Raw genomic sequence first — 25,039 nt, forward strand, 5'->3', positions numbered from 1 at the left:
AGTAGATTAGAGGGTGTATTGACTCAGAATGTATATAATCAATTCAATATACATGAATGCGTATCATATCAAGATAAAACGAGAACATCTCCAGTTCCCAAGAAAAATCCTTATTGCATGTGATATGACTGGTCCTAATTCTTTAAGCAGCAGTAAATAATAAACAGATGCTGTTGCCAGAGTATAATTCACAATTAGAACTTTAATTGTGTGGACTCCATGTTTGCTTGGCTGATCTGGGGAATTCTGCAGTTTCAAAAGACTCGAGAAATTTCTTTCTGAAACTGTTCATTCTCTGTGCAGTCACGGATAATTGAAAGAGATGTGTTCACCTATCATTACCTAGCTTCTGTCTCAAGTCTTTATGAGAAACTCATCTGTGGAATAATAAGCTTCAGAAATCATTTCATCCCCTCCCCTTGAAAGAATCTCCAATACAGAATGAGAAATTAACCCAATTACCCTTCTTTCCAAATCATTGCTGGTTACTGTTTCACAAGAAGTACATCCTTCTCTCAAGGTTGTTATTACTTTGTGACTCGCGAGTGGCAGTCAGTGGGTTCCGTGTTCATCTTTCTCTTTCGTCCCCTCATCCATCCTCTGCTCTGTTTTATTCTGTTTCCCTCTCTGCTGACTGGGAGCAGTGCCTACAGCTCCGCCACAGAACGTGCAAGTCGAAGCCGTGAACTCCACAACCATCCAGTTCCTCTGGAACCCTCCACCCCAACAGTTCATCAATGGCATTAACCAAGGGTACAAGGTAAATAGAAACAAGATTTCTGTGACTTAAATTAATGTTTGCCTTAACAGTCCTGGTATATAACAGACGTTGAAGCTAATAAGCTCTGAATCTCCAAAGTGACTGTATATTTTCAGGGGTATCTTACACGGGTAACATGGAGAGAAGTGAGCAGTCGTTGCTCCTAACATTTGCAACTTATGGAAGTTCTGAAAAGGGATTGTGTCAAAGGCTAGAAGTCCTAATACCTTTGTCATTTACCTGGAGAGTTTCCAAAGCCACAAAACCAGTTCAACGTCAAACAGTTTGGAAAGTCAGCACAGGAGATATGTCATTGTGCCACTGAAAATCAACCTTGAGATTTCTATTTACTCTAATGCAAAATTCCCATTCATTTCATTAGGAGCCAAGACACCGCACTAAACATTTGTCTTAACTTTCCCACTGTGATGATTTGGGAGATAGAAGAATGTAAAAGTCATTAATCATGCTTGATGGCACAGAGTTAGCATGATAAGTCCCTGTTGATGGGGCAACTGGCAATATCTATTACAGTACGCAGAGCAGAGAGTGCTTAACAGAGCACTTGTTGGTACTTTGACCAGTGGAGTGTATGCTAAGAAGGCAGCTGGAGTGGTTTATTTCTGTCTCTCAGGAAGGACTGCTTAATAGAAACTCCTTCAATGGTTCAGCAGCAGGGGCATAATAAATGAACAGTTTAAAAACATTCATGGGAAGAACAAAGAGAAATCTTGTAGGAATGGCAGCACAGGAAAAGGGAAGACAGGTATGTTTTATGAGCAGGGAGGAGGAAGGTTGATTTAGGTGTTGGGTGAAGGAATGTTGAATGGGCTGAGAAGGATGTGTAGTTCAGAAGACAAGCTGTGAATTGAGGGGTTGTAGGTGGATTTAAGAAGTTTCAGAAGACTTGGTCCTTCTCTAAGAAGGTTTCAAAGTGATGGAGAAACTGTGAGAAATGCATGGGAGTTTTGGTATTTTTGCCCAGATTTATATATTTCTCAGTGGTGGTTTCAGAATCCCGCTGCTGAACTACTATATACATGTAGATGTGTATGTTTGTTTTTCCCAGAGATAGAATCAGCTCTCAAGACTAGGTGACTGACAGGGCTGCAGGAGTATATCCTGAAACCTCGGGAAGTAGTACTTGGCTTCTCTTCAGACTTTGGAGAATAAAAGCACTTTTGGGGCTTGGTGGACTGCAATGCACTGTAATTTTCTGGTGCAAGTCCAAGCAAGGTGAGCTCAGTCAGATTTGCAAAAGTCATATTTCAGATTTTTATTCTTTGTTTTATTCAGAGTTTCAGTCTAAAGATCCTTAGTCTCATCTCATAGTTACCTCTAATTTATGTTTCAGTTTCTTTAGCAATGGTATAAAATAACTAAAATCATAATTTGTGTCTGTCAGTGGTCAGTGAAAACTTTTGAAATGATCCAAATTTCTCTTTCTGTGCATTTCTTTGATTGCAGTAGATTGCAACAGCTTTACCGTTCCTGTTTCTCATAGGTATTGCGAATTGCAGTATTGAAGACTGTGTGAGAGTATTTCTGTCAGTTACTTCCACAGCATAGTTTTTTGTATGATTTATATATTACTAGCAGTCAAAGCTAGGCCTTTGTTTTTCTTAAGAATTAAACCCATTTTTCCTTTAACTGACAGAATTGTTCACCTGTATTTTCTGCACGTTTCCTGAAGAACATGCAGTGAAATGTACTAAAAAAAGAGAATTTCAGTCCTCCGAAGTTATAAATGCCAATTGTAATCCACAAAGGTGATTTAGAAAAGAAAATAAAACTTACTATCCCATCAATCATTTTCAATTTTTATCTTTTCTTTGAAATTTATTTGCATTTCAAGAAGTTGTAAAATGCACCTTTTCAAATATGAAATATTCCTAACAAAATTACTCCTTATAGTCCTCTAACTGTGCTTTCTGATTATCAGAAACTATAGACATTGGCTAAATGTGTCAAATATGGCTCATTAATTTCAGGCATCTATTCATGTTTATGAGCCTGAAATCAATATAAGTAGCACAATTTACACAGATACTGACTAAGGCCTAGAATGTTAACATGCTTATATAAGCCACACGATAAGGATTTTTGAACAAAATAAAAATTTCATAAGCACTTTAAAGCTTTAGACCGCTAAGCTGTTAAGGCGATTTCAAAAATTGTTTTAAAGTTTCAAAGTATTTGTCAAAAATGAATTTTTTAAGTCCTCATTTAGGTACCTACACATAAGGTACTCCACTCTAAAAACTATTGATCACCCAGAAGATCCACTGAGATGAATGAAACCTGGAAGAGCTAAGCACATCTAACAAGCACGCTATTTCAAATCCATGAAGATGTCTTCAGGAGTCTAACTTTTGGGACCCAGGTGTTGAAAATTGTAGTAATCATCTTTACAATCATTTTCTATTCTTTCTGTAGTTCCAGAACCACTTGAATCATTCACAGCATGGATATCCCCAAACCACTGAACGGTGCGATACCCGTAGCGTGTTAGACTGGGCTGGTGAATGGGGGGCTGGGGGGGCTGCGGGAGGGGAAGACGACGTGTCGTCACCCCCCCACCCCCCTTTATCCCACTACCCTCCCCAGGCAGCCAGTGGGATCGTTAAAGGAATCCCCAAATAAGATAAAACATTTATCTCAGCGTAGCACTGAAAGTACTTTTCTTCCATCGGCTTCCTTTCAGCAGCAGAGACCGTCCAGGCTGGTTGGAGCAGCCCAGAGAGAGACAAAAGACTTGTGTCATACAAATAATAATTCGCAATAATCTTGGCATTGTTCAGTAGCAGACATTGAGAACTGCAATACCTCCACGGTATCAGTATGTCCCCCGTCACCAGTGAGTATTATACACATCCCTCCAGTTATCACAGCAACAGCGTTACATCCATCTGTTCAGCGTCAGAGCTGACAGTAGTTGAACAGCATTGCTTGGTTTTTTTACAATCAGATTAAGATGGTTTTGGCAGCCAAGCATACTTTGACGCCAAATAGACACAACTTGTAATGAGAGCTCATCTGTGTTTAAATTTTCTAGCTTCTAGCCTGGCCGGTGGATGCTCCGGAGGCTGTGGCTATGGTCACCATTGCTCCAGATTTTCATGGTGTTCATAGCGGCTGCATCACCAACCTGAAGAAATACACTACTTACTATACATCGGTTCTGTGTTTCACCACACCTGGCGATGGACCACGAAGCCCACCCCAGCTCCTGCGCACCCTTGAAGACAGTGAGTAGTCAGCACTGGTAGAGAATGTCAGTGCTCGGATTTTGTCTGGTTGGATATAAAAGACAGAATTTTCAAATCTGGGGGCTTAAAATTTGACCTCAGGTTCCCAGTCAGTTTGCAATCTCTTGTCAAGTTACTTTGCATCAGACGATGACCCCAGCCAGTTGTCCGTGTGTGTTCTTTTAGCCTGTGGCAAATGAATAATATTTGATACTTTTTTTCATTATGGACTAAACGTGGATGAATTTTTTTACACTGGTCAGAAGCTGAAACCTTCATAGTCTGGTTCAGCTAACACACGACGTGTTGTTTATGTCTGTGAACCCTTATGCTCTTAAATCCACGTTCAGGCATCCAAATAAATGTGAATCGATCTTCTGAGGAACTGAGCACTGGAATTTCCTGTGGAGGTCAATGATTAATTTACAATTTTTTCCTTCTGTTACTCAATATATTGAAAATGTCTGTATCTCTATTATATTGCAAGTGTTTCTATAAAAGAACCAGGATCATAACAATGCAGTAACTTTTATTCTGCAAAACTGGAGTCAGGATGAAGTATAATGAGATGGATAGTTTAGCATATAAATTATTTCCTGCATCAGAAAATGTTTTGGCCTCTGTGGCCCCTTGGAAGTGTTTGTTCAAGACATATTTGGGACTAGCAAGTCTCACGTGTGTCTGATGCAGATAACAACTAAATTGCAGTGGCTCTCACAGCTGACTGTGTCCCCACAGCGATCTTGGCTCTGGCCGGTGCTTCAGTATCTTCCTGTCACAGAGCATCATAAACACTGCTGCACATTTACAAATCCAAATCAAAATTAAAAAATGTCTAATACATCCATTAAGGTATTGTTTTTAGAAATACTAATTTGCCTTAATAGGGATCTTTTAGGTTAGTCAATGTTCCCATCAAGAAAAATCTGATTGTCATTAACCTTCACAGAAGCGAGGCTCAAAGTGCTAATCCAGTTTTTCATGAGATACTCTTGAAGGAATATGAAGAAAATTAAATACTTTCTCATGGATTTTTCTTTTGTGGTTAGTCTCCTCCATGTGCTAGACCTGTGCCCCAAGAGCAGATTGTAAACTTAAACCTTTGCTCTTCAGAAGATCTCAGAGATGGCAATTTAACTACCAGGAATCTATGTGAACCATTAATATGAACTCATATTTGTTTATCTGGGGTTAAATCAAAAGGCATGGAGGAAAAAGAAACATGCATTAGGTTCCTGTGTGTATTAACTTTTATGCCTGTGTTTGTAAGGAAATGAAGCTTTTGACAACCATGGCTTGTAAATGTAATTGACTGTCTGTCTGAGGTCCATCTGTCTTTCTCCCTCCAACGACATTTGAACCTTGTGGCTAATTTCATTGAGTACAGAAGGGTAGGAAACCAAAGATAAGAGACTCCTAAGATTTCATGAAAATTAATCAACTGGGAAGAGGAAAGAGACTATTAATATTTCTGGCTGCAGAAATGAGCCTTAAAGACTTCGCACAAAGTGGGAGAAGGTGCACAGTCAAGACATTGAGAGTGTCTCAGGGAAATGAGATCACGTGCCATTTTAAGCACAAGAAAATTCCATCATGGAACGTAAAATGAGAGAAAGCGACCCTTGTATTTTGTAAAACATTTAAAACATTTCTTGGTATATGCAGCTGTATGCTGCAAGGAGCCTCAGAAGTAGTGAGGAGCAGGATTTTTTTTTTCTTTTTTTTTTTATCCTTCAGAATTGCTTTCCTCGGTTTTCATGGTGACTGAGAAATTAAGTGCAGGATGGTGTAATGCATCTTTGCAGAGAACTTGTTGAATCTAAGTTGCTTCAGGATTTATGTGGTGGGAAAAAAGATTCGAAAGGACTGTCATTCATGTTCTCAGGTGATAATTTTCTGTCTGTATAGCAAAGTTAGGCAATCTTTTAGACAAAAAATAGTGCAAACAGACCTGTTTGCTGATGAACTGTAGGTCAAATAAAATCTGACATCCAGTCAGAAGCATTGTGTCCTGGCTTGGAGTAACCTGCACCTGTTTTTCATTATAACATTAAAATTGGACTGCAACTGCAGGAGCTAATTGGAGTAAAGCTTTGCGAGTATGCAGTTTGCATGTCTGCAGATACATGGTCCTGAATAGTGCATAATTGCTGTGCTCTTGTTGGGTATTCCTGAGGTCGCTACCAGATCAGCAGTTCTTTCTGTAACGCTTTCACTACTAGATACCGCAGAATGGATCTGGAAACTTTCCTCACTAGGATTGCAGAATTGCAAATGTGGTTGTAGCCGACCTACTGGCAGGCTTTGGGGGTTTTTTATCATAGCTGGAGGGGAATGAGAAACTGGACTAAAGTGAAGAGGAAACAAAATATGAAATTGCAGACGAGAAATTGCCAACTGATGTCAGTGGAGCTGGAGGATACTCGGGCAGGGATCCAATGACAGAAGCACAGTGAATATAAAGTGAACAAAACTCCTTTTTCCAGTACATCGATTGAAGACAGAACAGCAGTTGGATCAAAAATCAGTCAGGATGTCTTCCTTGAAGATCAAAATTGAGGGAGGATGGCATATTCTTGACAGTCATTCCATTTTATGCTCTTTCATTGCACACTAGGGAGCTGAAATTTTTAAGAGCTCTTGAACTACATCATAAAAATCCTTTAAAAGTTTCACACACTTGTATTCATTTTACAGAAGACAGTTGCCATTATGTCGGACGTTTTTAGAGTTGTTTGGAGAGAACCTCCCCAAGCAGTGGCTCGGTGACTCTGTCCTTGGTTTGACCTTGCATAGGCCAAACGTTCTTTCCAGGTGAGGGGGATGCCGGTGGTGTTGCTACACACCTAAGGCCAGATAAGCTCCACGCAGCAGCACAGGTAAATGCCGCATGCTGTCATTGAGGGAAAACAGCAAACGCAATCTCTTCCAGGATTGCCAGCTTGATTGTTCTAATTAGATTAGATCAAGAAAAGAGGCAGAGAACAAGTTGCGTGCAAGTCTCCTGCTGCCACTCTCTTTAGTTCTCTGCACAGTTAGGATGATGACTGGATAAAATAATTTATGTGATGATAGCCAGAGTGCTTCTTAACACCTTGCGTTCTCCCCTCTCCCCTGCAGCTCTCACTGATGTTTCCAGCAGGCTTCCCTTGGCCCCGGCTCAGTGTTTTATTTCTTCAGCCCTAACCTTGCCGCATGAATCAGATGAAAAGTAAGTGGGGTTCTCCTGTTAACAGATTTCCTTTTCTGATTGCCAGAGCCAGGAGCAGTTGGACACCTGAGTTTCACTGAGATTCTGGACACGTCTCTCAAGGTCAGCTGGCAAGAACCTGTAGAGAAAAATGGCATCATTACAGGCAAGTATCAGCTGCTATCTCCTTTATTTTTTTTTAAGTGTGTGTGGTGGTATGTATCATTGCAGTGAAAAAATGTTTGCGTAATAGAGCATTTAGGGAGAACTGGCAACTGCGAGCGCTGGTTTCCTGGTCCCTCTTTTGGGTAATTGAAATGTCAGCTAAGGCGCATAAGAGAAAGTATGGGTCCAATTACTGGCAGCTCATGATTGTGGTCACCGAAAAGGCAGTCTGTATTAGAAATCAGCTCCCCATGGAGTTGCTGGTCTTGTTAAATCTTCTGTGACCTCCACCTGTGTTACTAAATTTCTGAAACTTTGTGAGACAGTGTTTGGCCTTTGCCCCAAAGGTGGGGGGTTCCTACATGGAGTTTACAGCTGCAAAATCTGGACTGGCGTGGCTAAGGTTCGCAATCAAGACCAAGCCTGAAATCAGTGGTACCCTTTATCTGTGATCAAGTGATCTGGCTGTGGACTGCGTGACAGAATTTGCATGTCGTTACTTAATTTTGTATAAACCATCACAAGGGTTCAGAACTCTCTTGTTTCTCTTTGATGAGCTTGCCATTTGACAAGCTATTTATCTATTTACTGTATGCCGGTGTAGATACAACATCAGCAACTTCATTATTTTTCATAAGGGAAGCTATAAATAGTTGAGAAAAACTCTAGTTCTTATCAACAGAGGCAATATTGTTTTCAGACGGGAAACTGTTACAGCTGCACAGGATGGACATTCCATTTAACAAAGGCTTTCAAGGTTTTGAAGTGCAAGAAAACTCCCAGATTTTAAATTACCGGAGCTAAAAATTATAGCTGGGAAGGGAGCATATCATTTCACATGGATCAAATATTTTGGTTTGAGAGCATTGACATTGAAATGTTTAATTTAATTAGTAAAAAAGAAATACCTTTTCGGAGTCAAAAAAAAAAAAATCAGACTTTCTGGCTCCTGAACATGGAAATGTTCTATCGGTCTAATTTCCTGAAGCATTTTAACTTTGACAGGTCTAACTGTTTTGATAGCACTTGCACTTGTCAATGTTTTCTCTATGTGTCTGTAACATGCACCATTTGTACATGTGTTTTCTGTGCTCTTTATAGTATATTTGGAGTCCTTACGCAGATCATCTTATGCCTTTACACCATAGTAACCTTCCTGAAATATGCATTGATTTAAGTGGTTCGAGAACAGAAACTAATGACTTCTGAAAGCAAAGCAGTATTGATTCAGTGAAGATGGCCAAAGCCTTCAAGCCTGAGTGCTTAAATTTAGGTACCTAAATCCAAGTCTAGCTATCTAAGATGATGTAATACTCATCCTTGTTACGCACAAGTTAGCAGCACTGTGCTCTGGTGTTGCAGAATTGCTTTGCTAGAAACAAGCTGCTGCCTCCCAGAATGGGTTGAAACCTGGGGGAGCACAATCATGGACTGTGTTATGTTTGGGGTAAATTGTTTCAGAAAGAATTAACTCAAGAAGCTCTATTGTTCGTGAAGAAACACCAGTGTAAATATGCCCAGCAAAGTTTATAAGGAAAAAGAAACGTCCTTAATGACGCAAATTGCATTCGGGATGGAAGAAAAGAACAGCAAAATTGTTCATGCCCCGAGTACCTCAAAGGTTTATAGAGGGCTGCTTGGAGATCTGAGTGCTTAGGGAGGCAATTATTCATCATTTTTGCTCATGGTTATCTTTACTGGACCTTCTTGTTCCATGCACCACAGCTCGGAGGAGGAAAGCGCGGAGGGTGGTGCCCAGCAGCCAGCCTGCTCTGGGAAATTGCCCATTACTCTTGCTGTAAATTTCAGTATCTTCCTTGTTCTCTCAGTAAACATTGATTTATGAGGACCTGGATGTAGACGGACAGTTTGTGATTGGGTATACTGCTCTCTTGTAGAGAATTTACTCCAGATCAACCGAAAATTATTTCTGAAACTCCTCTGGTCATTAGTTTCTGTTAGGCAGCATTTTGTGGAGGGGGTGTAGTGCCAAAGTGGACGGGAAGGCTCTGTGGCACCTTTCCTATTCTCACTTACACCGAAGCCAGAGGAAACACTCAGCCCAGGCCGGCTGGACTCCCCAGTGCACATTTCTGGCAGTGATCACGTCTGTAAAACAGAAAGCGTGTTTTTACCAACCACATGTCCTAAAGTTCTGCCCATCTGTCAGTCATTGTGGCTTAAGTGCTACTTGAGGGTATGGTGGATGTTGTTCTTTTCCTTCAGCATTTTTTCATCTATTTCTGTTATGCATGATTACATTTGGCTTTGTGTCTGCTCAGTATGTATGTATGTATTTTCTGTTTGCTTTTTTTTATATGACTAGAATTTAAGTATACTTTTGGGAGTGAAATATCCAACAGTAACTGCTGCCTCTCTGCCTTTTCTTCAATTTGCATGTGAACTCATGATATTTTTCCTGGTGAACATTTTTTCAGTGAATAAATACATAGAGTCTATGTGCCTAATGGGTGGAAAAGCTGGGTCTCATCACTATAGTCACAAGGGAGAAAACATAACACGTTCAAAGAATAATCACCAACATTTGATGTATATCCAAAGCTTCTCTCGATGGGAGAGAAGGTATCTCAGTCACTTAAGATTGCCTAGTGCACGGTGGATGAAACTTTCTATTCTTTGTAAGCAACAAATGGATAGGGAGAGCATTAAAAGTCCCCTGCTTATCTTCTGGTTATTTATTGCTTTGAGCAACCCGTTTTGTTTTATTCTGAGACGATTCTTGATTCCTCTGCCAGCCCATGTGCAGGATTCCAAGCAGACGTAGCAGGGTCGTCCGCAGCTCCCGGGCAGACAGATGAGCCGCAGCGTGGCCCTTGCCCAGCCTCTGCTCCGTCCCTGGCTGCGTACAGACGTTCTGCTGGCTCCTAGTTTTGTGTCCTCTCTTAGGAAGCGGAGAGAAGGACAACCGCACCTTCCCTGGACTCGTTCTCACTCTTCCACATTGCCCTGTCTAGAGCGAATGTAGCATCCAAGGCTTTGGGCAGAAAGTGCTGGTTGTGATGGTCGTTCTGTTTGCAACTCCTTCATGCCTCTTCGCTGAGCATCTAATAGAGTGGACAGTCATCCCCCATCTTTCTGTTCATGCACTATTAATAAAGGCAATAGAGTCCTTAAGTTTTGTCAAATCTTCATACAGATTGTAATATTGCCTGTGCTGCATAAACTCTGATCACTGGTAAATAATTCTTGAGCCTTTTCAGAGAGTGTAAAACCACCACAGTGTCTCTGAGATACTGGTAAATTACTGACTTACTTAATTCCCATGCAGACATTTACTTAAAACTGGCTTCAGATGAGCATTCTGGAGTTTTTCCCCTACCCCTAGGTAGTGCATACTCAGACAAGTGGTTTCGGTGTAGCTGAAATGGTTGAAGCATCACTGCTCTTTGTCGCTGCCCCCTTACCTGAAACATAATTAGCGACTATGTGAGTAGTCTGAGCCCATTTTCATGCAAAAATAGGTTAACAGGAATCTGTCAGTGATGGCAGCTAGCACCGGAGGAAGGGTAACATCTCACACCTCTCAAACTCTCACAGAAATATTTGTCTTGCTGTGCTTTTGGTTCCTAAGATGATGTATCCCTGTTGATCAATATCATAAAGTATTTTGCTGTGTCAATTTGTATGTGTTAATCAGCTTATCATGTTTAAAAAAACAAACCAACTCAAAACCAGCAGGGGGAAACCTCAAGCCCCCCAGCTGGTCTAAATTCCTCATCTTAGATGATGGGAACAGGAACCCAGTAGGGAGTTTCTCTAGCCAGGTTGCCTCGTGCATGGTTCGCTCCGTGGGGTTCCTTTCTGTCAGTCCTTTTCACTCACTTCCATTTCACAGGCATTCAGGAGCTATGTATATTTTCCCCCACTCACCCCCCCTGAGTCAAATCACAAAGAAAGCTGCAATCAAGCAAACTTTTCAGAGACACTCTCCGGAGACTGGCACAGTGAGGTTCAAATGGGTTCAAACGAGAATAAAGTGGGACTGGGCAGGAGGAGGACAAGCAGGTATGGAGATAAAATTGAGTAAATCAGACAGTAGAAAGTTTCAAAAATTCTTGGAAGGCAAATGGTTATAAAAGTGATAAAAAGGAAAGCCTGGTTATGATAGAAGAATAATATGGAGGTCAGGGTGAGTGCAGTTTTGGACAATACATTGGCTACATTATGGTTTTGAAAGGAAGGATAATGATTCACCCTGCTAAAGGATTTGTGCAAGGAACAAGCAGTGGGGAGTAGAAGTTTTTCAGTTCCTGGAAGATTCCCACAATGTTCCTGCCTGATTGTTATTGTCAGATTTGTAAGTATTTCTGGATATACAGCAGTGAAGGTTACTTTAGCCTGGAAAGGGAGTAGCCCTGCTAAGCACATATAGATTTTTAATTAGATATTCCAGCTGGTGAGATGATGTTATATTTTCCGGTGTTTCTTCCTATTTGCTTCGCCAAGTTCACAGAATGTAAGTCCACCCTTCTGTGAGATTATCCCCAGGTTTCCTAGCCATTTCCTAGCAAGCACTGTATCATCGTAGAAAAAAGCCAGAGTCTGTTGAGACTCCATGTCCTCCCCCATCTGTAACCTGGTGGGCAGACGATACCCCATGGGGTACCTACATCAATTGCTTATTGGAAATAACAGTATTAGAAAAATACTTGGGTATTTTAGCCAGTGTTTACTTCAACTTTCTTTTTTTTCCTGCTTATAAATGGTGACCACAGTGGAGCAGAGTAATAAACAAGTCATACCACCATTGACCACCAGCAAATCTTGCAGATGCAGGAATTCACCAGTCTCTGGGTTGTTGTATAACCGTGCTTTAGAAGAAAAAGTAGCCCCCACCACTGCTATGGCCCCCTGACTTCTGTGTAATTATTTTCCAGGGTACCAGATCTCCTGGGAGGTGTATGGCAGGAATGAATCTCGTCTTGCCCGCACGCTGCCCAACACGACGCTGGAGTACAAGATCACGGGGCTGTCGTCTCTCACCACCTACACAATCGAGGTGGCAGCTGTGACCGCAAAAGGGAGCGGATGGGTCACGTCCTCCACCATCTCTTCTGGTGTGCCCCCAGGTTGGTGAAACTGCACGAAACAAATCAAAATGGGCTCATTCTTCATGTTGCTATGTTCCAAAGATCACAAATTACTTCGGTTCGGTAATAATAAAAATGGTTTTATTTCTAAAACACTGGAATTCTTTACCACATAATTTAAAATCAAGTTTTAGGACAGATTAAAAAGTTAATGTGACCACAGTTGCAGTTTGAAATTACCAGAAAGTTGAGGCTGTTTAATACAAATACAAAAAAAGTTGTAGGGATGGCAGAAAGAACCAACAAGGTAATAAAGTGGATACAACACAGAATCTCTTGACATTTACAAAGTAACATAAGAATGAAACCTGAATCAATTCAAGAAGTGTTGCTTTAGGGGAAGAATAAAGTTTGGATGATGTTAAAAGGGAAAGGTTTTTCCATTTTGAAGTAGTATAGCTTATGTCATCTATGAAAGGACACTTGTATGATGAAACTGAAATCTTATTTATAGGGTTCGAGAGTCATGGCCTGAGAAAGATTTGGGAGGAGTTAGCCCTGTATTGCATTGTCTGAGTTACCATGTAACTGAGCACCTGTAAATTTAGCCTTTTTGCATTTTGTTTTTAAAATCCTCCACTTTCCCTCATACAGTATAGAAAGCAAACTAAAAAGGCAATTCATACCTCAAACAAGCAGTTCAGTTAATTTATAGGTTATAGAAGTAGAATTTTCCAAAGTGGAGTAGTTACTGTACATCACTGATGGTAATCCAGTTTTTCCCTTTTCCGGTATTTTTGAACTTTTCTGTATGTCTTGAATTATGTTTGTCTTTCTCTTCCCTAATCATAGGTAATTGTGACAAGTTGTAGACTGGATCGATGCCATGCTCCCTGTTGTTAGCCAGATAACAGCATTATCCTACTTGGGCAGGGTTAGTTTATCGATCATAGTTCCCACAAACGTGAAGTAAGAATCAAGAAATATTGTGTATTCATGCATACTTGAAATATGCTAAAAAGCTGCCAATTTTTTGCCTGTTGCATTTGCACATAGTACAACATTGTGAATGATTACTGATTCTAACAGTAATTTCCATTCCTTATGAATGCAGGTGCTATTGGGAATTTATTCTAAACAATCTATATTTAATCTCTTTCCTAGGCTTGCTTTTGTTGATAATTCAGATAATATTAAAAATGTAAATGCTGCTGTAAGCTTGACTGATGTGAGGCAAAGATCTGATTGGGGCTGCAGATTTTTCCTTGTAGAAGGTCACCCTTTTTATGTGGAACAGAAATTTAAAAAAAAAAATCATCTACTTTATTCAGGCATCAGAAATGTCCTCTAAAACCCATCTATTATAAGCCAATATAAGAATCACAAAATATTCCCCATACGCTACCCCAAAATTTGAGTCTTTTTCTGTTGTTAGTATATTAAAGTTGTACGCACCCTAAGAAGTTAGTAAAAATTATTGTCACTTAATTCTGCAAAAACAGTACAGTGGAATTAGGTGACTTGGCAAGCGACTGGCAGATCTGGAGCTGGGAAGTACCTTTCCTCCGAGCAACCACGCTTTGTCGGTTGTGCAACTTGTCTAAAATAGTAGCTGTAATTCTGTAGATGGGCTCTTTCTTTTCTCATTTGATCTTAAAAATGTGGTGTGTGCTCAGAGCAGAAAAACAGTAACGCTGTATGTAGTACTCTGCCACAAAGAAAAAAAAAATACCAAAGCTATTTGCTCTATTATAATTGTTACCAAGGTATTTTATATACTGAAACACTGAATGTCAACCTGTGTTACTGGGCCCTAGACGGAGAGCATTTCCACCTCTCATTTACATTTCTGTTTCTTCAGAGCTTCCAGGTGCTCCATCCAACCTGGTGATTTCCAACATCAGCCCTCGCTCTGCCACGCTTCAGTTCCGGCCAGGGTATGATGGCAAAACCTCCATCTCCAAGTGGATAGTCGAAGGCCAGGTATGTCCCTGACAAAAAAACTCTTAAGAAAGTTTCTGAGGAGTTAAAAACGGTCTAAAGAGTCCATTGCTGTTTGTACAAAAGCTGTAGTCCAACTTTGGATCAAAGCTTTTCAGTAAATGGCCTGGTGGTAGCTGTTCAGGGGTCCTGGAAAGGCTGGAATGCAAGGGAGCTCGAGAGGCTTAGCTGAGAAATGTCTGTGGTAGCCAGCGAGAAAAGGGTCATATGAATGCTGTAACTTCTGTTCAAAAGAACAAAAGAAAAATATGATGTATAATATATATATGTAAGAATGCTTACCCTTTAAATAATTCACATGGTTTTTTGTAAAGCAACTTTGCTTATGTTCAGAAGAGCACCAGATGCATCATAAGCAACACATACAGCAGAGCTTAAGTCCATCCATTTATTTAAAAAAAGATTTGAAACATTTAAGTTCTGTTTAGGTGTATTTTCAAACCAGATGGAAACCTGGAATTATTATCTTGTGGAGTCAGAATTATAGAAAGAATTGCACTGAACAGTAAAGATACCATTATTCGAGAGACTGAGTGTATTTTTCTATCTTGTAATGGAATATACCGAGGTTTTCTATCCAGGCCTCTAGATATGAATAGGATGAATTCTCTTCTTCATCAGCTTTAAACAATATCCCTCTTTCTGCTGTCATTATGCCTTGGAGGAGTTATATATTCCTCATTTGTTCTCCTGACAGATGAGCTTTGCTTCTTCCTTTCCACCCACAGATCTTTATAAATAATATAATCTGTTTTTAAGACCAAATGTTGGACTTCTTAAATCACCGTCACCACTGAGACATGTTGATACAATCACTTCACTTGGTAATGAGATTGTTGTGAACAAGTCGGTACATTTTGTACCGTTTACATACACATTATTGCATATTATGCAATTAAACACTGAAATCCTGTAATATGGTGGCTTGGCACGTTCTGAGGAGCATTTTTATGTTGGAGCACTGCATTGATATTGCTAGGAATTTGTTAATTCTGTGAGTTGCAGAACGCCACTGAAGTGAAATAAATTTGAATGCTTTAAAACTGCAATAATAATTACCATGAAGTTTATCTGCATCCTTGAAGAGCTCTGGGTACAAATAGTGGTTGAAAGGTTCCTGGTGTGCAGGGAAGGAAGGGAGAATCTTTCTTGTTCACAAACCCTCATCAACTTCTCATGTGTTGCTAGAAAAGTCAAGGGGTTAGTGGTTCTGATAGATCCTGGATCCAGGAATATTTGTTCTATTTGGGGAAGGAGGACAGTCAAAGTCTTCTTGGAGTCAGGGCAGTTCTTTTCACCACAGCTACCCTGCAAGTTTCTTCTGCACCATACCTCACTGTTTAGCTTTGGAATGTTGTTCCGAGTGGATATAATTTAAAAAAAAAAAAAAAAAGATTCTTGCTCACATGATTAAGAAAAATCTTTTCAGGTATGCAGAGAAGTTGGTGACTCCTTAAGGGTAGAGCAAATCCTGTTTCCAGGATGACAGCTGCATATAATCCTTTGTTCACAGCCCCTTTCTGCCAGCAGTCCCCTCAAACTCTTTCTCTCTTAAAGTGCAATTTCACAGCACCTTTAGCCAATCTAAACCAGAGCTCTCATTGTCCTGCTCCCGTTCCCTCTCCTCATCCCCATCACTCTTACCAAGACTTTCTCACTCCTGCCTTCTGCATGCACTGATTCTGGCGTGATCATCCCCGGTGCCGCTACGAGACTTGATCCAGGCAAGAACAAATGAGTTTTGTAGAGATCAACTTTTTGCACAGGCTGTGTGTGTGATCAGAAGAGCACCATTGCAAGGGGTGGGGATGAGAACATGGTAGCGGGAGCAGTGATCAAAGACACACAATCTTTCACAAAACAGCTTCCAGCGACACACCCGTGTTCATTTTTGCCTTTCATGTAGTCTGTTCTAAGCAGCGGTATGTCTGCACTGGGATGCAGACTACTGTTGCAACATCTGTATTTTAGCACAGGCTACCATAATTGTTCCTTAGGATTATGTTAGATTGAAGGGCAGTGGTTATACCCAACCTACAACAGTATTTTCTAAACAGAAATATAGGGAGGATTCTTTTCCTTCTGGATCTTTCATTCGCTGGGCCTTGTGCAGCTTTTAATCGCACTGTTAAGCATTTCATGCCTTAGCATTAAATTAAAAGCCACTTAAGGTGTGGGTTTGCACACTGATTTTAAAATAGGTGGTATTGCTGAGTGATAGGATCACACTGAAGTATAAAACACTTATCTGTATGTTCTAGTGTACTTTGCAATTGATCAGTTGAATTGGAGAATAAAGATGCTGTCCAAGTTGGTACAGGGACTGTATCGCCATCCATTCGCTAATTTTTTGACCATTAGCCTTTCTGAAAGTTTGCAATAAGGCGCAGAGTAGCTGAAAACAGCTAATAGCTTGGGGAAAAAATATGTTGCAGTGTACTAAGACCTTGTACAGCATGATCCCTCCTGGAAGGAGAACTGGGTTGATCTCCCGCACAGGTCCGTTCCCTCTGCTGGTACTTCTGCTGGTGGTGGGTTCATGACAAAGCATGACCAGCAAATACTTGGTACTGTCGTGCACTTCATCTGTGTCCCCTTCTGTACAGCTGGGTGATAGCTTTGCATTGGACATCCCTTATATATTGTGTCTTCTATTCCATCTCTACTGGGAATATACCCTTTAGTCTGAATGCCTGAGTCCTTACAGACAAACTTCAGCTATTTTATATTCACACATGCAGACAACCTGCCACCACCATGTTTTTCTTCTTTGTTTCTTTATATGGCAGAAAGCTTCCTGAATAAGGGCAGGTCTAGAAAATGTTCCAAGTATTCCGTTTTGGACAAATGCCATTTTTGAAGTCTGATACTTCATGAACAATTTGGATGAAAGACACAGCTGGGAATTCCAGTTGATGTGAAATTTTGTACATCTGGCCTTGGCTTCTGCTTTTTGTTCTGGGGTGTAAATTCACGGGAGCCACTGTGGAACTAATTCTCAATTATGTCAATGAACATGAGAGGAGAATCAGGTCTTTAAGATTTTAGTGTTGGTAGATACTGAAATATCAAGCATTAAAAATCCCATTTCTGTGTTTCTAGTGAAGCTACATTCTGTACTTCTGAAGGGATTTCTTAAAAATCACCAGGCTGTTTCTTCTCCACCTAGACTCAGAGGACTGGAGGAAACTGAATTTCCAAACAGACTACAAAAAAGTACCAATGCTATTTAAAAAAATATTTAACGTTGTTTTTCCATTACATACAATATAACCTAAAGAGAAGAGGGTCTAATTTAATATAAAGGTTCTGCTGACACTTGTTCAGAGGGACCAGCAGTAAATGTCTTGTGGCATTGACATTCACAGGTAACATGTTCATCCCCAAAGAATTTCAGTAAACCCTTCCAATCATCCTGTACTCTCAGATGCAGTTAGAATATATATTGTAGACATTTTTTCTGGCAATTCATAACCAAGAATGACTTTGAATCCCTGCTGTTGTTCACGTGGTTTCATGTTTGCACCCTCTATCTGCTGCAATCCAGTTTCAGCTTGTTTTTCTCAAGCTGAATTTTTCCTGGGAGTTTGTCAGGAGAAGTACATAAATGATATCATCATGACTGTGCCTTGGTGGGTACTCGGTCCACAGCATCAAGCTTTCCAGTGGCTGACTAGAAAAGCTGGGCTAACTTCTGCCAAGTTTGGTGTGGTTTTCTGGTGATTAATGTTATTGTGCAGCCAGCAGAAGACCTGTGGAACGGCTGAAGGCCACTTATGAAGAGGTATTGCAAGCCATGGAGCCATGAGTATATGGGCTAATATAGCGAGTTTTTGCTTAAAGCCTTTCTGCTGTTTTTAGAGAGATTTTGTATGAATAGCATGGTGAGCAGTAGCAGAGTTTCAGAGTAGTAAAACCTTTAAAGCATTACCACTGTATTCACTTGTAAAGCTGTGAGTTGGGAAAGATGTTGTAACTTTAACCGTGAATTTGTCTGGTTTTGTGGGTTAAGTCAGTGACCCAGATAGGATTCATCCATTGTATGAGGTGATTCTCTTGGTGTCGTTTTTACTTCAGAGCTGGTAAATAAGTGTCTGAAACTCTTGACAATTTTATGCTGTTGCCAATCTTTAAATCAAAAATGGCTGAATCGATTTAAGGATTTTGTAAGAAAAAAATTGCACCCAGGCTGACATCCTGTGAACCAAATTTCTCCCAAAGCGATTTCAAATGTATGAGTTATGGACCTCTATAATGAAAACTCTGACACATCTTGAACTATAGTAGAACACAGGGTACCTCTATAATGTACAGAAACATTGTGTTTTCCCTTCCTGCAGTTAGTACTTCATAACTGTTCAAAATTTTGGAAGCATTACTGTCTTATACAAAATATCACAACAAATGATTTTTTCATTCTGAATTTTAATTATTTTTGGTTTCTTTTACGTCAAAATTCTGCAACTTTGCTCATATAGTGCATTCCACCAGAAAATGTTACATCACTTTATAAAATATGTAACATTTTCCTTTTTAGAAATGGAGAAACTAATGCATAGAGAAGTAAAGGGTTCTGACATCACTTCCAATATTGTTTTATACTGTCTCATTTCTGTAATAATAAATGAATATGCCCTTTTATTGAATGTAATGCCTTGGGAACAGCTGAGAGATGGGAATGAATATGTGCTAACTTGCGATGGCTGATCGTTACTGAGAATTATACGAAAGGTCTCCGTGGACGTAGGTGTATTTACTGTGGCAGTCCTGGGGCCTCCGGGGGATTGTGGCCCAATTGTACGGAGAACTGTTAAGATGCGGAGTGCATTTCTTAAGGAGTTTTTATGCCGATGGTAACAGAAAGGCAGTTGGTGTTCTCATCTGCCTCCTGAAACAATGCACACATGAATATGTGTGCATCTGTCAACAAACATAATCCTTTTCTGAAGTTTGCATACACTGTTATCCAAAAAAACAGCTACAAGAAAGAAGCCTCTAAATTTATTTTATGCAGAGCGGCTCATGGTGGACTCTTTTGCCCCTCAAAGGATTCTTTTATCCTTACCACTGCCCGTAGTTCTTTTTGCCCTGTGGGAATCCCTTTGTACTCTGATTCTTGAAACTGATATGTTTCCTCTGATCTGACATCAGAGTGTTTCAGCAAAAATAATTTCCTTTTCCTTCAAGAGCCTGAAACTTGGAATCTACTGCAGATCTTGTGGAAGTTAAAAGTACCAAAGTCCATCACTGAAGGTTCTCTTCCGAGACTCATTTCTGAGTTTATTGCTAAATAAATGAAACTTGTTTTGAGTAACGTTGACCTCAGATTGCTTGGCCACACAAGTCAGAGGTCATGCAGAAGTCCCCTGGCTGTTCACCAACCTCCCCTACAGCTGGGCACCCTTCAGTCCTCTTACTTCAGAAAAACTCCCCAGACAAGCAGCACTCTCTTAAAATATACTACTGATTTCAGTAGAAGAGCTAACACTTGGAGTTAGTTTCTCAAATGCTGACACCAGATCCTGGGAACATTACAAGGTGTTATTCTAACCAAAGCAAGTTCCTGATCTATTTTTCTTGAAAACTTTTGCTGAACCACAGAACTATGCCTGTGGTTGATTTTTTTGCTGCCTCTCTGTCACTACCTTTCAGCAGAAAATCAGTCTAAAAGCAGTTAATTGGGACTGTCTGCGCTCCCGCTTTGCCCAGGGTCCCCCACCTCCCAGTATAGGTAGCAGTCACCCGTTTACGAGCTGGCTCCTGAACTTGGGAACAACCAACATGCCAGGCTTGGATGGTGTCTGCCATTTTTTCCTACGCTGCATCCGTCGTTCCTACCAGGGAGAGCATTCACAACCAGAAAGCTGTCTCCTGGAAGAGCTTTGGAGGGGTTTGCCGTAGTCCTGGGCACATAGAAGCTTTCGCTGCTTCTCCATCAGTAAAAGATCCTTAATATTTCTACCTTTGCAGCCAGCCGGTAAATGTCTAGCTGCAAAACAGGTGGGGGGTTTTGGACACCTCTCAAGCTTGAGTCAATGTCAATTGTTCACAGCCCTGTGGGCCTCTGGGTCTGAACCATGTGGTCCTTAATGTGTATTAATGACCTGCCTGCTGCTGCATAACAACTGAAACCTGGGGTCTTTTTTTTTTTTTTTTTTTTTTTTGCTATGCAAGAAATATTTTTAAAAGCTCTTACTGTTCTTAGAATACAAAAAGACGACAACTTCACTACTGGAGATTATTTGCAGCCTGCAAAGCACTGCTGACTGTTGCTATACAATTACTGCAGCACTTTGAGGTGCTGCTGTTAAAAGCAAGGAGTTTTGCAAAAATAAGCATTTACTATAGACTTTCTACAGTATTAATCAAAAACTCTTTTAATCAAGAGTGTTCTCTGTTTCCTTGACTGAAATCAACCCTCTCTTCCTTTCTTTGTTCATGTAGGTTTGTTGGGGTTTTTTTAAATTCTCTTTATCATCTCTTTGTTCTCTGGGTTCAGTTTGGGGCTGTTCTGTTTTACCATGCAGACCTGTCTCAGCTTGCTTCGTTGAAGCTTCTTCATCCATGGACTTTACTAAAATTTATGGAGCTCAGCTGGGACTGGGAATTTTAAAAGGCCCATAATCTTCACTGACATCTATTTTATATGTTGTTTGGTGTGTGGCAGTGTCCTTGATAACCAGCAAGACTGAAAGACCCATCAAGACCTGTGCAACCACATCCCTCCATGAAAGAGGTCCTCTGCTAGGAAGATCACAGAGGCTTCTTTTCACAGTGCAATGCAGAACTTATTTCTTTGGCCTAATTTTCCTTGTGTCATTTCTTCATGCACAAACATAAATATGCAGCACATTAAGTCCTGGGTGAGCGAAGAACTAAAACATCTATAAATAAATCAGGCTGCTTCTCCTGAAGGGGAAAAAAAAGAAAGAGTGAATGAAACCTAATTTTCTATTTGAAGTACTTGGGTATGCTAGATACTTTGGGCTACATTCCCTATCAAGTGCTTTGACAGTGTCTATGGCTGTAACTAGTATACAGAACTCGTAAGGGATCTGTTTAACAAAGATTAAAGGAAATAGTTCTTTACACAGTGGGTTGTGAGCTTCTGGAATTTGTTGCCACAGCAGTCTGTAGGAGGAGATAGTGTCAGCAGGTTAAAAAAGGATTAGGCATCTTTGTGGATATTAAGTCTGTAAATAGACACTAAAGGGAATAGCTGCCTGTGTACCCTCCAATATCCTGCAGCCCAGGACTGCAGATACCAGAGCAGGGTGAGGGAATCGGACTGCAGGTACTGCCCTCTGTGGTAGGGTCAAAACATCAAATTAAATATGCACAGTGCTAGGGAGTTACATCAGGGAGTCTCATCCAAGATCCCCTGTGTTTCAGCACTTGTGAGTCTCCAAAGTGAAGCCCAGCCATCTCCCACCTCTCTTGTCTCCTTCTGCACGCTCCTACCGTGGCTCTTACACACACAACCCTGCCTACGGCCACTGCCCTCTGCGAGGGTCCCCAGCCAGACTCTGACCATTCTGTCATGCCTTATTGACTTCCTTTTAACTCCTGATTCATCTTCGTTTTATCTCCAGAAAGCTATACGGAAAGTAACGCTCTCGGTTCTCATCACCATTTTGTCCCTTCTAACACTGCCGTAGCTATGTTGGGCAACACATTGTGATTAATTAATACAAAGGATTGCACGTGGAAAAGTCTGGCCTAAGTGCAGAACAGCAGATGAGGTTAAAACGCTTTTGTCCTTTGACTTTGTTCTTGTTTCTCTGTCTTCATTTCTGTGGCATTTTGCCTCCATCGAGACTTACTTAGTATGCATCAGTTCCTGTGAGTTATTATCAAAGCTATTTTTCATTTTGTTACATTACTACTTGATACTTCTGTATTGTGGCAGCGAGATTGAACAGGGTATTAGCGCTCTCATGGTGTTTTTCTGGAATAGATCTTATTAGAGGATCCCAATGAAGTCCCAACAGATACAAGGAAACTTGGCTAACTTGGCTGTGTTATTGCTTTACAAATAACCAGTGCCTCGTCATATAAAAATTAATATTAACTGGATAATATGTATTTAAAAGCATTTGTCCTTCCACTGTTGTGATGACACACATTGCAAAAGAGGCTATATGTATAATTCTTTATATATATCTATATATAGTCTGCTTTGTATTCCTTCTTACCTTTCCCACATACAGGTTGGTGTACTGGGTGATGAAGAGGAATGGGTGAGTCTTCGTGAGGTGGAGAATGAACCTGATGCTCAGATGCTGGAGGTACCGAACCTTACTCCTTACACTCATTACAGGTAAGAACAGCAGGTAATTAGCTGCAATGTGAAAAAAATGAGTAAATAGCAGCATGGAACAGCTTTCCTAATCAGAAACAGCTGGCTGTGTTTTATAATCTGAACAAAAGGGAACAGGTTTGCTGTTTTCACAGTTTATACTTAAAATTACTCGTCTGATATTGTTAATTGTAATTTACATACAATACAGTTCGTAATATTGAAAAAGAAATGCGAGTGCACAGTGAAATGCTTTTACGAGTACCTGATATCCTGTGACTTCCCTCATCTAAAGGGTGCGCCAGTGTAACATCAGTCAGTGACAAATCAATTGTAGTTAAACTGGTGCAAACTTGTAATTACATATTTACATCAGTTTAAACATCGTTTTATTGATTTAGCTTAATTTGGTAACATCAGTTAAATGAAACCTTTGTTTATAAGAATTTACCATGTTAAGCTTAATAGATATATGCAGTGCTTAAACTGATTGAAGTGAATCTACATTATGGGTGCACCCCAGTTAAACAAGATTGATTTCTAAATCAATTCAATTCAAGTGATGTGTTGCTTTAGTATAGACAAGATTTGAGAATTTGAGGTACTCAATCCTAATGAAAAATACTTTCATGAAATAGCTTGCTAATGTAAAGGCTGGTTGCAAGGAGATATAGTGGCAAATGTTAAATGAGCTTACTAGAAACTTGTCCATTTTGCGCTGGCTGAAGGGCCTATTAGCTAGCCCATGTGCTGTTGCGAACTAGTAGTAGGTGCAATCGAGTAGAGCTCGTATAGTTTACAGCTAATTCAGTGCTGGTACACTAATTTTCTTCCCTTAGAAGCCTCAGAACATATTGAATTTCTCACAAACTCCCCACTGCAGTGTTTTACATCTCATCCTCAAGAGCTGTACATTTACTAAAAGCTCTTTGAAAATTTTTGAGCTTGAGCAGAGATTTCTGGTGCAGAGGTTTAGGAAAATTATCTTCAGGTTGAGAAGATTTTGCTCTCCTCATAAAGGTGGGTCCTTAAAGCTGAAAAGGCAGAGGTGAATAGTAAAGCGCAGGTCGTACCAGAGTTCAGTGTTCCGTGTCCATGCAAAATAAGAAAGACTTGCACACCTAGCAGGCGTATGGAGAATTGTCTTTGAGATAAAAAATAATGAGGAAGTATATGAGGAATTTGGCGTGGGCTTTTTTTTTTCTATTCTTAAATTTTTTGGTTCATTTTATTGCTACATCTCATTTCTCTCTTCTATCCATTGAATTCTGGAATGATCCCAGTTATGCTGGGATCTTTCACGTGTCCAGTTCTCCTCCGATTTTTTTTCATCATAAAGCAGCTCCTTGAATTTTGCCAGGTTTTTTCTGTCATGCATGCACAGATACAAGCTCTTTTGGGTTTGTTTCAGTGTAGAGCAATTTTATACAATTTTTTGAAACCTAGAAAGTTGTTGCCAAATGGATTTGTTGTCCCTGGTCGGCTTCAGTCATTACACAGTGAGGAAATACATCATGAGAGCTAATTATTAGACCACATCTTTATCAGCCAGCTTCTTTTCTATATTTTGTGCCAATGTTTGCGAGTGAAATCAAGGACAGTATTTGTTTAATGCGTTTCCTTTAATGCATTTTCTAGGGAAATCAGAGCAGATAAATAAACACTGCTATGAAGACTAGCTCACCCTTTTCCTAAGCCCAGTCATTAGGTCCAAAAATTAAGTGTTTAGTATGAACAGGTCATGTGTTTATGTGCAAGTGCTGGATTCCTCTAATTGCTTGTGACGGGTGAGAGTATCTGAAATGTACAGCACGTCTTAATTATTTTGTGCTTCCTGAAAAAAAGATTTCTCTAAATCTTTCGTGACCCAGTAGGGATTTCTATTGTAGTAGAGGTGGTTTCAAGCAGACAGGGTATTTTTTAAAGACACATATCCATATTAAATAACTTAATCTGTCTTGTGCAGGAAGGCTGAAAATGCAGCACAGGGATAAATCATCTTCTTTCAACCAGTAATTGAGGGGAAATGTTATCACTAGTATATTTTTTATATTGACAGGGAATGAGAATATCCAAAGTTTGATATTTTAATACCTTTCTGAATGTATTGTACAAGCATCGCCAGAGAAAATCACTTACTGCTCACATAAGCTCATCAGGCTTGGTATAATTAACGTAAATTTCTCACACAAATACCTAAGTTTCTAATAGACCCTAAGCTAATCTCATTTTCATTTTTTTAATACCTGAGAGGATCTGAAAGCGGTTACCATAAAGCATTCAGCAGTGAATACAAAGGGGACCTGCACACACCGACCTTTGTTG

At 40.2% G+C, this 25,039-nt stretch overlaps 1 protein-coding gene across 1 annotated transcript in view; it reads left to right on the top strand.

Moving 5' to 3' along the window:
- SDK1 (sidekick cell adhesion molecule 1) overlaps positions 1 to 25,039 on the top strand; it is a 410,390-nt gene that overhangs the window by 306,083 nt on the left and 79,268 nt on the right. Inside the window, exons 18-23 of the mRNA XM_010570301.1 lie at positions 645 to 760; positions 3,816 to 4,008; positions 7,266 to 7,364; positions 12,262 to 12,453; positions 14,276 to 14,397; positions 22,626 to 22,735. Coding sequence (XP_010568603.1) covers positions 645 to 760; positions 3,816 to 4,008; positions 7,266 to 7,364; positions 12,262 to 12,453; positions 14,276 to 14,397; positions 22,626 to 22,735 — 832 coding nt within the window. The remainder of the gene's footprint in view (positions 1 to 644; positions 761 to 3,815; positions 4,009 to 7,265; positions 7,365 to 12,261; positions 12,454 to 14,275; positions 14,398 to 22,625; positions 22,736 to 25,039) is intronic.

Source organism: Haliaeetus leucocephalus, unplaced genomic scaffold (assembly GCF_000737465.1).
Source record: "Haliaeetus leucocephalus isolate CR32 unplaced genomic scaffold, Haliaeetus_leucocephalus-4.0 Scaffold295, whole genome shotgun sequence".
NCBI classification, from domain to species: domain Eukaryota; kingdom Metazoa; phylum Chordata; class Aves; order Accipitriformes; family Accipitridae; genus Haliaeetus; species Haliaeetus leucocephalus.